The sequence below is a fragment of the Paroedura picta genome, chromosome 1, assembly GCF_049243985.1.
Source record: "Paroedura picta isolate Pp20150507F chromosome 1, Ppicta_v3.0, whole genome shotgun sequence".
In the NCBI taxonomy this organism is placed as follows: Eukaryota; Metazoa; Chordata; class Lepidosauria; order Squamata; family Gekkonidae; genus Paroedura; species Paroedura picta.
The window spans coordinates 3,571,342-3,584,407 of NC_135369.1; the positions used below are offsets into that span (position 1 = coordinate 3,571,342).

The window sequence follows — 13,066 nt, forward strand, 5'->3', positions numbered from 1 at the left end:
TGAAGTTCTCAAATGATCTCCTCCAGTGTCTTGATTTGCTCAAAGGGAGACTTCCTGCTAGTTTGAGTGAACTTCCTCTCTGCTTGCCTCCAGAACAGCAGTGGACCAACAGAACGACTGCAGACAACAGTCTGCTAAATTGTTAAATGTGTATTTAGCATAGATAGGAACTTCGAGATTTCCGTCTCCGCTCTCGCGAGAATGCGAAGCCGAGGTCGTGGCCAGTCCTTGGCCAAGCTGAACCTCCCGTTACCAGTGGACTACAATTCCCATGAGCCCGCCCAGCAGCAAGCCGGAAGGGCCTCATGGGAATTGCAGTCCCTGGACAGCTGGCGCGCCACAGGTCGGCCAACCGTTTTAAACCCAAGCCGCCTCGGTGACGCCCCGCCCACCTCTCCCTGACGTCACCCTCGCCCCGCCCCCTAGTCGCCTTTCACCTATTTCTCCCTAAGCCCCGCCTCCCCCGTCGCCACACCCCCTCCCGGGTAAAGGCATCCGGGAAGGGGAGCCACGCCCCCTCCCAGCCGGCCGGCCCAATAGGGGAGCCGCGAGGGAGGTGTGGCCTGCCGCCCCGCCCCTTCCCTGGCTCCGCTCGCCGCCGGAGCCGCCGCCATCTTGGAATCGGGGTCTGTGCGCGAGGGGCCCCGGAGGCCCGGGCGGAGAGGGGTGCGGGGGCGCGCCCGCAGCCATGGCAACCGCCACCGCCGCCCCCGACCCGGGTGAGTGACAGGAAACGGCCGCGAGGGGGAGGGGCGAGTCTGAGGGGAAAAGGGGGGGAAGTGTCTGCCAAATGTGCTGTTTCTGTGGGGAGGGGGCAGATTTGGGGCTCAGTTTTGGGGGGGGACCCTTGACCTGCTGGGGGGCAGAGAGGAGAGGGGTGGCCATTCAGTCCTGCCAGTCTGTTATTCCATTAGGGAATGAAGGGTTTTATTTGGGGGGGGGGGTTAGAGGAGATTTAGGGGCAGACGCTGCATCTCAGCCAGGGGGGGGGTCCTGATGAAGAGCAGCCATCCCTGAGCTGGGGGTTTGATTCCCCACTCCTCCTCCACGTGACCTTGGGCCGTCACAGTTCTCCTAGGGCTCTCTCAGCCTCGCCCACCTCCCAGGGCGTGTGTTGTAAAGTGAGGCAGGGAAGGCGACTGGAAGCCGCTTTGAGACTCCTTTGGGTAGAGAAAAGCGGTATGTGGGATTAGTTTTTGCGTAAGTGGGGGAGGAAAGAGTGCCAGGATTACCCGTTCTAAGAGCATTGCCTTTAAATATATGGATATTTTTTTTATCCCATCCCTCCAGAAGCGTTCCCCAGGTGGCTCACAAAGTATCTGGTGGGTCACTATGTTATTAGAGAGCCAGTTTGGTGTAGTGGTTAGGAGTGCGGACTTCTAATCTGGCATGCCATGTTTGATTCCCCGCTCCTCCACATGCAGCCAGCTGGGTGACCTTGGGCTCCCCACGGCACTGATAAAACTGTTCTGACGGAGCAGGAATCTCAGGGCTCTCTCAGCCTCACCCACCCCACAGGGTGTCTGTTGTGGGGAGAGGAAAGGGAAGGCGAATGGAAGCCGCTTTGAGACTCCTTCGGGTAGGGAAAAGCGGCATATAACAACCAACTCTTCTTCTTCTTCCTCAGTAATCTCAGGGCTCTCTCAGCCTCACCCACCCCACAGGGTGTCTGTTGTGGGGAGAGGAATGGGAAGGTGATTGGAAGCTGCTTTGAGACTCCTTCGGGTAGAGAAAAGCGGCATATAAGAACCAACTCTTCTTCTTCTTCAGTGATATCAGGGCTCTCTCAGCCTCCCCTCCCTCACAGGGAGTCTGTTGTGGGGAGAGGAAAGGGAAGGTGAATGGAAGCCGCTTTGAGACTCCTTCGGGTAGGGAAATGCGGCATATAAGAACCAACTCTTCTTCTTCTTATCCTGTTTCTGGAACAAACTGAATTTTGAGCCAGCTTGGTGTAGTAGTTAGGAGTGCAGATTTCTAATCTGGCTAGCTGGGTTGCAGCCAGCTGGGTGAACTTGGACTTGTCACAGCACTGATAAAGCTATCCGAACTGAGCAGTAATCTCAGGGCTCTCTCAGCCTCCCCACCCTCACAGGGGTGGGGTGGGGAGAGGAAAGGGAAGGCGCTTTGAGACTCCTTCGAGTAGAGAAAAGCGGCATCTAAGCAAAGGTTCTTCAAGCAAAGGTTGGATACACACTTTTCTTGGATGCTTTAGGATGCTTAGGGCTGATCCTGCGTTGAGCAGGGGGTTGGACTAGATGGCCTGTATGGCTCCTCCCAACTCTATGATTCTATTATTCTATGATTCTATGATAAGAACCAACGCTTCTTCTAAGATTTGGTGTGCGTGCTCACTTCTTTTCATGAAATGTGCCTGCACGTGAGGTATGTGGGGCTAAGAGAGGTCTGAAAGAACTACTCTGGGAGAACATCTCTAAGAGAACTGTGACTGGCCCAAGTTCACCCAGCTGGCTGCATGCAGAGGAAAAGTGAGGAATCGAACCGGGTTCTCCAGATCGGCAGCCACTGCTTTTAACCATGATGCCAAGCTGGCTCTCTTCAGTCTCTCCACTCCATCTGAAGTATAAATTTACTGGATTATTTTACCGGGTGATTGTAGGGTTTGTAAAAAAAAAAAAAAACCTTATTAATTACTTCTTATGACATGGGAAAAATTTGCAGAACAGAGACTGTTTGGGGGGGGGGGAAGGAACTATGCATTGTTTCTCCTAGTGGAGAAGATTAGGCTAGGTTGTGGAGATACTATCAATACATTTATGTGTGTATAAAATAAGGTGTTTTATTCTGCATTTGGAACAATTTCCCTGGTATTGTTTTTTATTTCTGTAGGAAATCCCTGTTTAATGTTAAACGTAGAGGGTCATGGCTACCAAATATTTGTTAATGCAGACTTTGAATCTGTGTGGAAGTGTTTATGTTTGGTCTGACCTTGGCGGATAATTTCATCAAATAATGCAGGAACAAAACTGAATGTCCACACTGGGCAATTTTTTCACCATTCTGGTTTTGTTTTCCACTTTTTTTCACTGCTGCTGCTGACTCCCCCTTTGACAGTAGCAGCCTCTAAATAAAATCCCAGGAATCTCTCTGGTCGGCTGGCTAGTGTGTTGCCAAAGGAACCATGTTTCTGGAATCAGATTCAGGTGAGTTGCCATGTTGGTTTAAAGCAATAGGGCAAGGTTTGAGTCCAGTGGCACCTTTCAGACCAACCAAGAGCCAGCTTGGTGTAGAGGCAGTAGTAAAGAGTGATGACCTGTCGTCTGGAGAGCCAGGTTTGATCCCCTGCTCCTCCATATGCAGCCAACTGGGTGACCTTGGGCTAGTCACAATCCTGTTAGAGCTGTTCTTGCACAGCAGTCCTGTCAGAGCTCTCTCAGCCCCACCTCCTTCACAGGATGTCTGTTGTGGGGAGACAAAGGGTGGAAGATGGTCAGCTGCCTTGAGATTCCTCCAGGTAGTATAAAGGAAGGTACAAAAAAAACCCATTTTCAAGCAGTGACTGGACAGATAGTTCTCATGGATGCTTTCGTCTGATCCTGAATGGACCAGGGGGTTGGACTAGATGGCCTGTAGGTCCCCTTCCAACTCTGGAATTCTTCAAGAGAGGCAGTTATAACATATATATGTTATATATGTAGTCAGCCTTCTCAAGGATTCATGGTGGATTACACAGTCAACAAAACAGGACATTCTGTAAGGCAGGGGTAGTCAACCTGTGGTCCTCTAGATGTCCATGGACTACAATTCCCATGAGCCCCTGCCAGCATTTGCTGGCAGGGGCTCATGGGAATTGTAGTCCATGGACAACTGGAGGACCACAGGTTGACTACCCCTGCTGAAAGGGATGACTTAGGGATGCTAGAACTCTGGATCCACCATAAAGAAACAGAAGCCCAACATACCTGAAGGACCATCTATCTCCCTAGCACCCCCTCCCCCGGAGACTTGCGCTCTGCGGGAACCAATAAACTGGTGAGCCTGCGTGAAGTTTTCCTAGCCTTGACCATAGCCAAGGACTTTTCAGTCATGGCCCCTTCCTGGTGGAATGAGCTCTGGGACACGCTGAGGGCCCTGTTGGAACTAGTGAGGTTCCACAGGGCCTGTAAGACGGAGCTCTTCCACCAGGCATTGGGTCGAGGCTAGGACCGAAAGATCTATGGATCCCCCCCCCTCATGTTTTCTGAATGCCTCTGTCATCTCAGGCAATATTACACCTCATCACTCAACCGGGGCATTATGGTGTTTTGTATCTTGCTGTCCTCCCGTGGCACAGTTAGGTTTGCCAAAATGGACAGGAGTTAAATTGGGGGGAGGGAATTCTGATGGGTACTCCACTGCCGTTGTTTGCTTGTATTTTTGTATTCTCTGTGTTTTTAAATTGTTTTATTGGACACCCAGTGGTTTTACCTGTGACCCACCGTGAGCTGGCCTGCTCAGGAGCGGCGGGGAATATATTGAAATAATAAATAAATAAAAAGTATGCTGCGTACAGTGGTAAAGACCGCAAGTCCCAATAATTTGTCCAGGTACTTTGGTGCAACTGCTTTGTACTGTGCAGCCTTAAGTGGTCTTAGACTGCCTCGTCAGTGCACATCCTGAATGCTTCCACTAGGACTCTTCCACTCCCCGCCGTTCTATTATCAGTGGAAGGACTTCCATTGCTAAAGACAGTGTACCTGATGCAGCAGACAGACAGCGGAGAATAGGGGTAGCTGTGTTGGTCTGGAGCAGCAGAAAGAACAAATTTTGAGTCCAGGGGCATCTTTAAGACCAAGTTTCATTAGAATCCTAGAGTGGGAAGGGGCCATGCAGGACATTTAGTCCCACCTCCTGCTCAGTGCAGGATCAGCCTCCAGCGTCCAGGAGAAGGATCTGTCCAGCCGCTGCTTGAAGACTGCCAGTGAGGGGGAGCTCCCCACCTCCTTAGGCAGCCCCTTCCACTACTGAACTAGACTCCTAGAATCCCAGTGTGGGAAGGGGCCATGCAGGCCATCTAGTCCCACCCCCTGCTCAGTGCAGGATCGGTCTCAAGCATCCAGGAGAAGGATCTGTCCAGCCACTGCTTGAAGACGGCCAGTGAGGGGGAGCTCTCCACCTCCTGAGGCAGCCCCGTCCACGGCTGAACTAGACTCCTAGAATCCTAGAGTGGGAAGGGGCCATGCAGGCCATCTAGTCCCATCCCCTGCTCAGTGCAGGATCAGCCTCAAGCATCCAGGAGAAGGATCTGTCCAGCCGCTACTTGAAGATCAGGTAGAAGCTTTGGTATATGTTCTGCTTGTAAGCTTCCTAGAATGCCTAACAAAACTGTCGTTATAAACCGCATGCTCCACTAGATGAGAGTTCTGTGCTGGTCTATTCTCATGTCTTTAAGTCCAGTTCTTAGAATGCCCTTGCACCTGAAACCCTGCCTCACCGTGTTTTGCTTCCCTGTGTGACCCTCTTTGCTGTTCCTCATTCCTGATCGCTCTCATCTCTGCTGTTCCCGCGGGTTTTTATGCAGCGCTCCAGAGAGATGCTTTGGTGAAGGGATAGGGACTGTGGATTAGATTTTTCCTGCAAGGGTGCTCCTGCATTGCTCAATGTGCTTGGTCAATGAGAGGCTATGCTTATGCATAGAGAACTTTCCTATCGAATCGCCAAGGGTCGGACATCATCATCATGCTTATGCTATGTGAGCCAGCGTGGTTTAGTGGTTAAGAATGGCTGCCTCTGATTTGGAGAACTGGGTTTGATTCCCCACTCCTCCTCCACATGCAGCCAGCTGGATGAACTTGGGCCTGTCGCAGTTCTCTCAGAGCTCTCTGCCTCACCTGCCTCACAGGATGTCTGTGGTGGGGAGAGGAAGGACGAGACTCCTTTGGGTAGTGCAAAAAAAAAAAAAAAAGCCCAGCTCTTTTTCTTATTGGGCTTGTTTCACTTCCGTTTCTGACTTCTGCTTGGTTTCTGATTTCTGCAGTCCAAGGCTTATTGGATGTCCCGCCCTGTCGGTTTGTATTTGCCTTGCGCAGCGTAATCTGCTTTGAGACCTGGTGTCAAATAAAAACATAAATAAATAAAATGCAGTCTGTTGAAAAAGGTGAGCCTGGCCGTTTTTGCTTCCTTAAGAAAAAGAAACGATGGTGCTTTTCTTCACGGTCACAGATGCCTGCAGGAAGCTCAGAAGTGATCCTGGAGAGCCGCTCCTTGTTCCTTACAGGATGCTCCTTCTGGATATGGATGTTCCATAGAGCTGCAGTGACGTACATGGCTGTTGAGGGACCAGTCCTAGAATTTTCCTAGTCTCCGTATAAACCCATCTAAGCAAAGGTCCACCAGTAGGATCCTGTGCCAGTGGACTCCCTCAGAGTGGGCAGGAATAAGTTTTTCTGTCCTGGCTTCCACCTGGTGGAGGAGCTCCCTTTTGCAGGCCCTGCGGAATTGTGGGAGTTCAGGCAGGGCCCTGATCTCTTCAGGGAGCTTGTTCCACCTGGTGGGGGCCAGGACAGAAAAAGCTCTGGCCCTTGTTGAGGTCCGACGTGCCTCTTTAGGGCCAGGGATCACCAGCCAGTTGGCCGTGGTGGAGCATAATACTCTTTTGGAGGTATAGGCAGAAGAACAATGTCTCAGGTACGCTGGGCCCAGACCACATATGACCGTGAAAGTATGAACCAAAACCTTAAGCCTGATCCGGAATTCAATTGGGAGCCAGCTGAGTTGTTGAAGCATAGACCGGATGTGAGATCTGTTTGGTCCAAAGAGCCAGTTTGGTGTAGTGGTTAGGAGTGTGGACTCCTAATCTGGCATGCCAGGTTCGCTTCTGCACTCCCCCACATGCAGCCAGCTGGGTGACCTTGGGCTTGCCACTTTTATAAAGGGGTTCAGATGGAACGATTGGGAGAGCAGTAGCTAACCAACTCCAAGTCTTCATGGATCGTTCATCTGTTCTGGACCCATTCCTTTCTGGTGTTAGGCCAGGCGGTAGAACAGACAACTCTAAAGCAACAGTTGATGATTATTATTTAGATTTAGATTTTTATTTTCCACCAAAGCCGACTCGGGGCAGGTTACAAACAGCCCATCCATACCCGCCCCCCCCCGATAAAACCCTATTAAAAATATCAAAAAGCAGGACATAAAAATACAACACATGAAAAAGAACATGGCGGTATAAATCCGGCTATCCATCCCCCCCATAATAACATATCATAGAGGAAGTGGTGAGAGGGCGCCATAACCCGATGCCAATAGATGACTCTGGCGTACTGCTGCATTATCACCAAATAGAAGAAGAGTTGGTTTTTATACCCTGCTTTTCACCGTCTGAAGGTGTCCCAGAGCGGCTTACCTTCACCTTCACTTCCTCTCCCTAAAACAGGCACCCTGTGAGGTAGATGAGGTCGAGGGAGCTCTGAGAGAACTGGTGTAAGAGAACTGTGACTAGCCCAGGATAACTCAGCTGGCTGCATGTGGCGGAGTGGGCAATCAAACCCAGTTCTCCAGATTAGAGGCCACCGCTCTTTTACCACTCCACCGTGCTCTGCTTGAATGCTTTCTGCCTGCCTGGATGTAGAGGTAGACCGTACCACTTTGTTGCTCCAGCAGCCTTCGATACAGAGGACTGGGCCATCTTGTTATGGTTCTTGGAGGCAGGAGGAGGTTTCTGAGGATGTGCTCTGGCCTGCTTCGCGTAATTCCTCGCTCACCGGACTGAAAGAGCTGCTGTTGGAGGTCAGTTAGGTTGTACCTGTCCTTTTGGTGTTCCAGAGAGTGCAGTCTGACCTCTTCGTGCCGTTGAACCTCTGCAGAAAACCCTTAGAAGAAGTCCTAGGCACTTAGGGAGTTGGCTGTCATCGATACGTGTATCCTGGTGATGTGGTGACAGGTCCTGTCGGCTGTGGTCAAATGGCTAGGAGTGAACAAATTGAAAGAAGATCTGGACAAAGTCTGAGTCCAGGGGCACTTTTTGGACCAGCAGAGTTTTTTCTAGGGGTAAGCTTTCGTGCCTGCACACGAAAGCTTATACCTTGAATAATACTTAAAGGTGCCCCCGGGCTCAGACTTTATTCTGCTGTTTCAGGTCAACACAGCGACCTGCCTCAATCTTAAACCCTGACAAGAAAGAGATGATGCTGGCTGGGAAGGCAGAGATCTCTGAGTTCTTTCATGGAGTTCAGCGGCTCCTTGCTGACTCGCTTAAGAACCCTGGGTCATACGGGATCCAGCATTACTGCTGGAGAAGCACATTCATCCAGCGCCCAACAAATTGCTTTCTTCCAACTCCCTTTAGCTTAGAAGATGGCCTCTTACCGTGTCTTGGCTGGTTGTGTCACCTGGATCAGCATCCTTCTGACATCTCCACTGGACGACTTTAATGTTCTCTCTCCATGTCTCCCTTTGAAGTCTATTTGCAGACTCCTGTTGGTGCCGAACACCCACAGTTTGACGTTACCAGGTGGAACAATGTACATTAATCCCATTCTACAATCACTCTGCAGCCTGCCCTTCAGTTACTGGGTTCAAGTCAAGATACTGGCCGTCCCATACAATGCTCGTGCAGGGCTCTGGTCCCTCATATCTGCATAACCGCCTCTCCCCCAGACAGGTTGACTCCTCTGTGCAAAATAAGTGTTTTCTTTGAGAAGAAGAAAAGGAGTTTTGTACCCCGCTTTTCACTGCCCAAAGGAGTCTTCCCTTCCTCTCCTCACAACAAACACCCTGGGAAGGGAGGTGGGGCGGAGAGAGCTCTGACAGAACTGCTTGGTCAGAACACTCACTATCAGGACTGTGACTAGCCCAAGGTCACCCAGCTTGGCTTCATGTGGAGGAGCAAGGAATCAAACCTGGCGTGCCAGATTAGAAGCCGCCACTCTTAACCATTATGCCAAGCTGGCTCTCTGTGGTCCAAAGTAGCCCTGCTAGAAGAAAAAATAACTAGGGAGGAAAGATTGGGAGGGGGGGGTTGGTCTCCAGGCTTGATTGGAGAACTCAGGATCTGGCAGCTTCCTGAAGCAGTCTGGGTGTGGTCGGTGCCTGAATAGGAGACGTCCTGCCCCTCCCTGACACCATCATGAGTTCTACGGCCAGATATTTTAAAAGGTTGAATTAAAGGCTAGATTTAAAAATAGCAAATACATGGATATGGGCCAGGGAAGAACTCCACTCACACACACACACACACCCGCCCCACATGCATGTCTCCCCACATGCATGTCCTTACCCTTCTCTGAGAAGTGGCACAACTCAGGGTCAGTCACTTATGCTGCCGTTAAGTTTCCCTGTACCCTCAGGTTGGAACTGGACATAGTTGAGCTGGGGGAGAGATCGGTAAGAGGAGGCTATGGCCTTAGCATGCTGAGGGTTTGCAGTGAGCCTTGCTGGTAGAACACCTGAAGTGACCTGGGTTTTGGGCACTGTGTGACACAGCAGTTGGACTGGATGGGCCATTGGCCTGAACCAACAGGGCTACTCTTGTGTTCTGATATCTGAGGGCAGTGATACTGTGTAGTCTAGGTATTTTGTAGGGGCAGCAGCACGAGGGCGTTTGGACCTCCTGATGGCCCCTGGGTTTTGGCCAATGTGTTACCCAGAGTGGGCCACTGATCTGGCCCAGCAGGGCTCTTCTGATGTTCTTATGAAGGCCCCGGCTTCTTTGCCCTGTTGCTTGCCCTCCAGAGGAACTGGTTGGCCACTGGGTGAGAGAGGAGGCTGGGCTACATGGATCACTGGTCTGATCAAGCAGGGCTCTTCTGAGGTTCTTATGAAGGCCTGGGCCTCTCTGCCTAGTTGTTGGCTCTCCAGAGGAACTGGTTGGCCCCTGTGTGAAACAGGATGCTGGTCTAGATGGACCACTGCCCTGATCCAGCAGGGCTCTTCTATATGTCCTTCCCAAGGGAAAGCCTTGGCCTCCTTGCTCTGTTGTTGGCTGTTTACTGTGTGAGATGGGGTTGGCCACTGTTCTGAGACGGGAGGCTAGACTAGATGGACCAATGTTCTGACCCAGCAGGGCTCTTCTGAGGTTCTCAAACTGCTGAGAGTTAAAGCTCCCTTCGTAGACTCATGTCTGATGAAGAGAGCTGTGAAAGCTTATACCCTGGAATGTAATTGTAATTCCAGGTGATTTCCAGGCTTCGACTGTTAAGTGACCCAATGGAGTCGAGCACATGCGCACCCACGCCCACCTTTTCTCTCATTTTTTGATGGTTCTTCATTATGCTGCTGAAACCATTTGTTGATGCAATTGTGTTTTTGCACTGCTGGCTGTGGTTAGAAATTGATTTTTCAACTCTGCAAAGGCGAGAAGAAGCGGAACTGTGGGTTGTGTTGCGTCACTGGCGTTCTGTTCAGCTTCCCCCTGTTCCAGACAGGATCTGTACACAGAGATGATCTTATTAACTTTGAAAAAAAGAGAGAGAGAAGGGAAGGGGGCGGGGGAGACCCCCCCCCTTCTTCCGAGCGCTCTCAGGACGGTTTACGACTTGTTCCTCTGTCTTTTTACAGGCTTGTGGTATTAATTAGAGCCATGCCTGTTTCAGCTGGGATGTACTCCTGAAAGGCCTGCGGCAGGGTTTGAAATGATCTTGGTGGGTATTTTTCCACGAGCGTCTTCGTATAAAACCCATCTTTTCCTGTGTTGTGTTTTCATTACGCCAGTGTTCTTCCATCTGCGCAGTGCGATTTAACAGAGGGTTTAGAGCAAATGTAGTTCTGTTTTTCCAATTTGGGATTTTTTTCAGGCTGACGTTCCACCTTAACTTGGAGGCGCATCAGCCCAGGCGTTGCTGAGGTTGACGAAACATTGGCCCTATCTTGGCAATTACGTCAGATTTCCCAGAACTTCTGATAGCAGAGGCGCCCCCACGGCCTAACCTATCCTCACAGGAACTCACCTGTGCGTTCACTCTGTGCATTTTTTTTCTGGTTTGGCAAAACCAGAGTACCAGCTCATACAGACAGGCTATAAGAACCAACTCTTCTTCTTCTTCTTCAGTAACATCAGGGCTCTTTCAGCCTCTCCTCCCTCACAGGGTGTCTGTTGTGGGGAGAGGAAAGGGAAGGCGACTGGAAGCCACTTTGAGACTCCTTCGGGTAGAGAAAAGCGGCATATAAGAACCAACTCTTCTTCTTCAGTGATATCAGGGCTCTCTCAGCCTCCCCTCCCTCACAGGGTGTCTGTTGTGGGGAGAGGAAGGGAAGGCGAATGGAAGCCGCTTTGAGACTCCTTCGGGTAGAGAAAAGCGGCATATAAGAACCAACTCTTCTTCTTCTTCAGTGATATCAGGGCTCTCTCAGCCTCCCCTCCCTCACAGGGTGTCTGTTGTGGGGAGAGGAAGGGAAGGCGAATGGAAGCCGCTTTGAGCCTCCTTCGGGTAGAGAAAAGTGGCATATAAGATCCAACTCTTCTTCTTCAGTAATATCAGGGCTCTCTCAGCCTCACCCACCTCACAGGGTGTCTGTTGTGGGGAGAGGAAGGGAAGGCGAATGGAAGCCACTTTGAGACTCCTTCGGGTAGAGAAAAGCGGCATATAAGAACCAACTCTTCTTCTTCAGTGATATCAGGGCTCTCTCAGCCTCCCCTCCCTCACAGGGTGTCTGTTGTGGGGAGAGGAAGGGAAGGCGAATGGAAGCCACTTTGAGACTCCTTCGGGTAGAGAAAAGCGGCATATAAGAACCAACTCTTCTTCTTCTTCAGTGATATCAGGGCTCTCTCAGCCTCCCCTCCCTCACAGGGTGTCTGTTGTGGGGAGAGGAAGGGAAGGCGAATGGAAGCCGCTTTGAGCCTCCTTCGGGTAGAGAAAAGCGGCATCTAAGAACCAACTCTTCTTCTTCAGTCACATCATGGCTCTTTCAGCCTCACCTCCCTCACAGGGTATCTGTGCTTTAACCTTCTGCATCTCTGAGCTAGAAGTGATCAGATGAAGTGATCTTTTTGAACCCAAACCAGAGATTGGGCAGAATTCCTGGTGCCTGCTAGGGGATAGTTGGAATTATGGACAGCAAACCATGCAGAGACTCAGTGGATTGAAATGAAATCCAAAGAGCTTTTGTCGAGACATTTGAAGGAGCTTCCTGACGGTAAGAGCATCCTAGGAAAACAGGCTTCCTTGGGAGGTTTTGGGCTCTCCTTTGGTGGTTTCTCAGCAGAGGCTAGGCACCTCTTGTGGCGCAGAGTGGCAAGCAGCAGAAATGCTGAAGTGATGTCCGTGAGGTTGGGAGTTCAATCCCAGCAGCCGGCTCAAGGTTGACTCAGCCTCCCATCCTTCTGAGTTCGGTAAAATGAGCACCCAGCTTGCTTGCTGGGGGGTAAACGGTAATGACTGGGGAAGGCCCTGGCAAACCACCCCGTATTGAGTCTGCCATGAAAACGCTAGAGGGCGTCACTCCAAGGGTCAGACGTGACTCGGTGCTTGTACAGGGGATCCCTTTACCTTTACCTTAAACCAGAGGCTAGATGGCCGTCTCAGCCATACCGATTCTGTGAATTGAGGCAGATCATGCAAGGGAGGATGGGAAGGGATGGGGGGCGGATGGAGTTTTCCTTCAGGCCAGATTGGCCCAGGGATCCAGGAAACCCCCCCCCCCGTTCCACTAGGTGGAACCCCAGACAGACACAACTCTTGGATTTTCACATGGAATGCCTGGGAAAGGGTCTGGGTGGAGGTGTTGCAGCTGATCAGCATCTGGATTCCTGCTCCCTGTTGGTTTTGGTGTTCACAGTCTTGTGTCTGGTTCCTTTTGAGGTGTCGCCTTTTTTTCTGGGCAGGACCCCCCTCCTGCTCAAAACTATATGGCTGGCAGAAATCCAGCAGGAGCATCTCTGCCCCTTGATTTGGAAATCTGCAGCTGGTGTGGGAGGGCATGGGGAGAGGATCAGTCTGCTGGCTGTTGATGTCTGGACAGCATATCTTATATCAGCTTGTGTGTCTTATGGAGTTCTGATATCACTGCTCGGTCGGAACAGCTTTATCAGGACTGTGGCGAGCCCAAGTTCACCCAGCTGGCTGCATGTGGGGGAGGATGGGGAATCAGAAGAAGCGTTGGTCCTTAGATGCCGCTTTTCTCCACCAGAAGG

General features: G+C 51.1%; 1 protein-coding gene across 5 annotated transcripts in view; it reads left to right on the top strand.

The window, feature by feature from the left end:
* Positions 1-562: 562 nt before the first annotated feature.
* Positions 563-13,066, top strand: part of ARNT (aryl hydrocarbon receptor nuclear translocator) — a 48,426-nt gene continuing 35,922 nt past the window's right edge. For 2 of the 5 annotated variants that reach the window (XM_077320016.1, XM_077320025.1), the window contains exon 1: positions 563-719. In XM_077320016.1, the coding sequence (XP_077176131.1) occupies positions 689-719 (31 nt within the window). In that variant the 5' untranslated portion in view covers positions 563-688. Of the gene's footprint in view, positions 720-3,072; positions 3,162-10,494; positions 10,578-13,066 lie in introns of all 5 variants that reach the window. The other 3 variants (XM_077320035.1, XM_077320045.1, XM_077320056.1) reach the window with 2 other exon arrangements.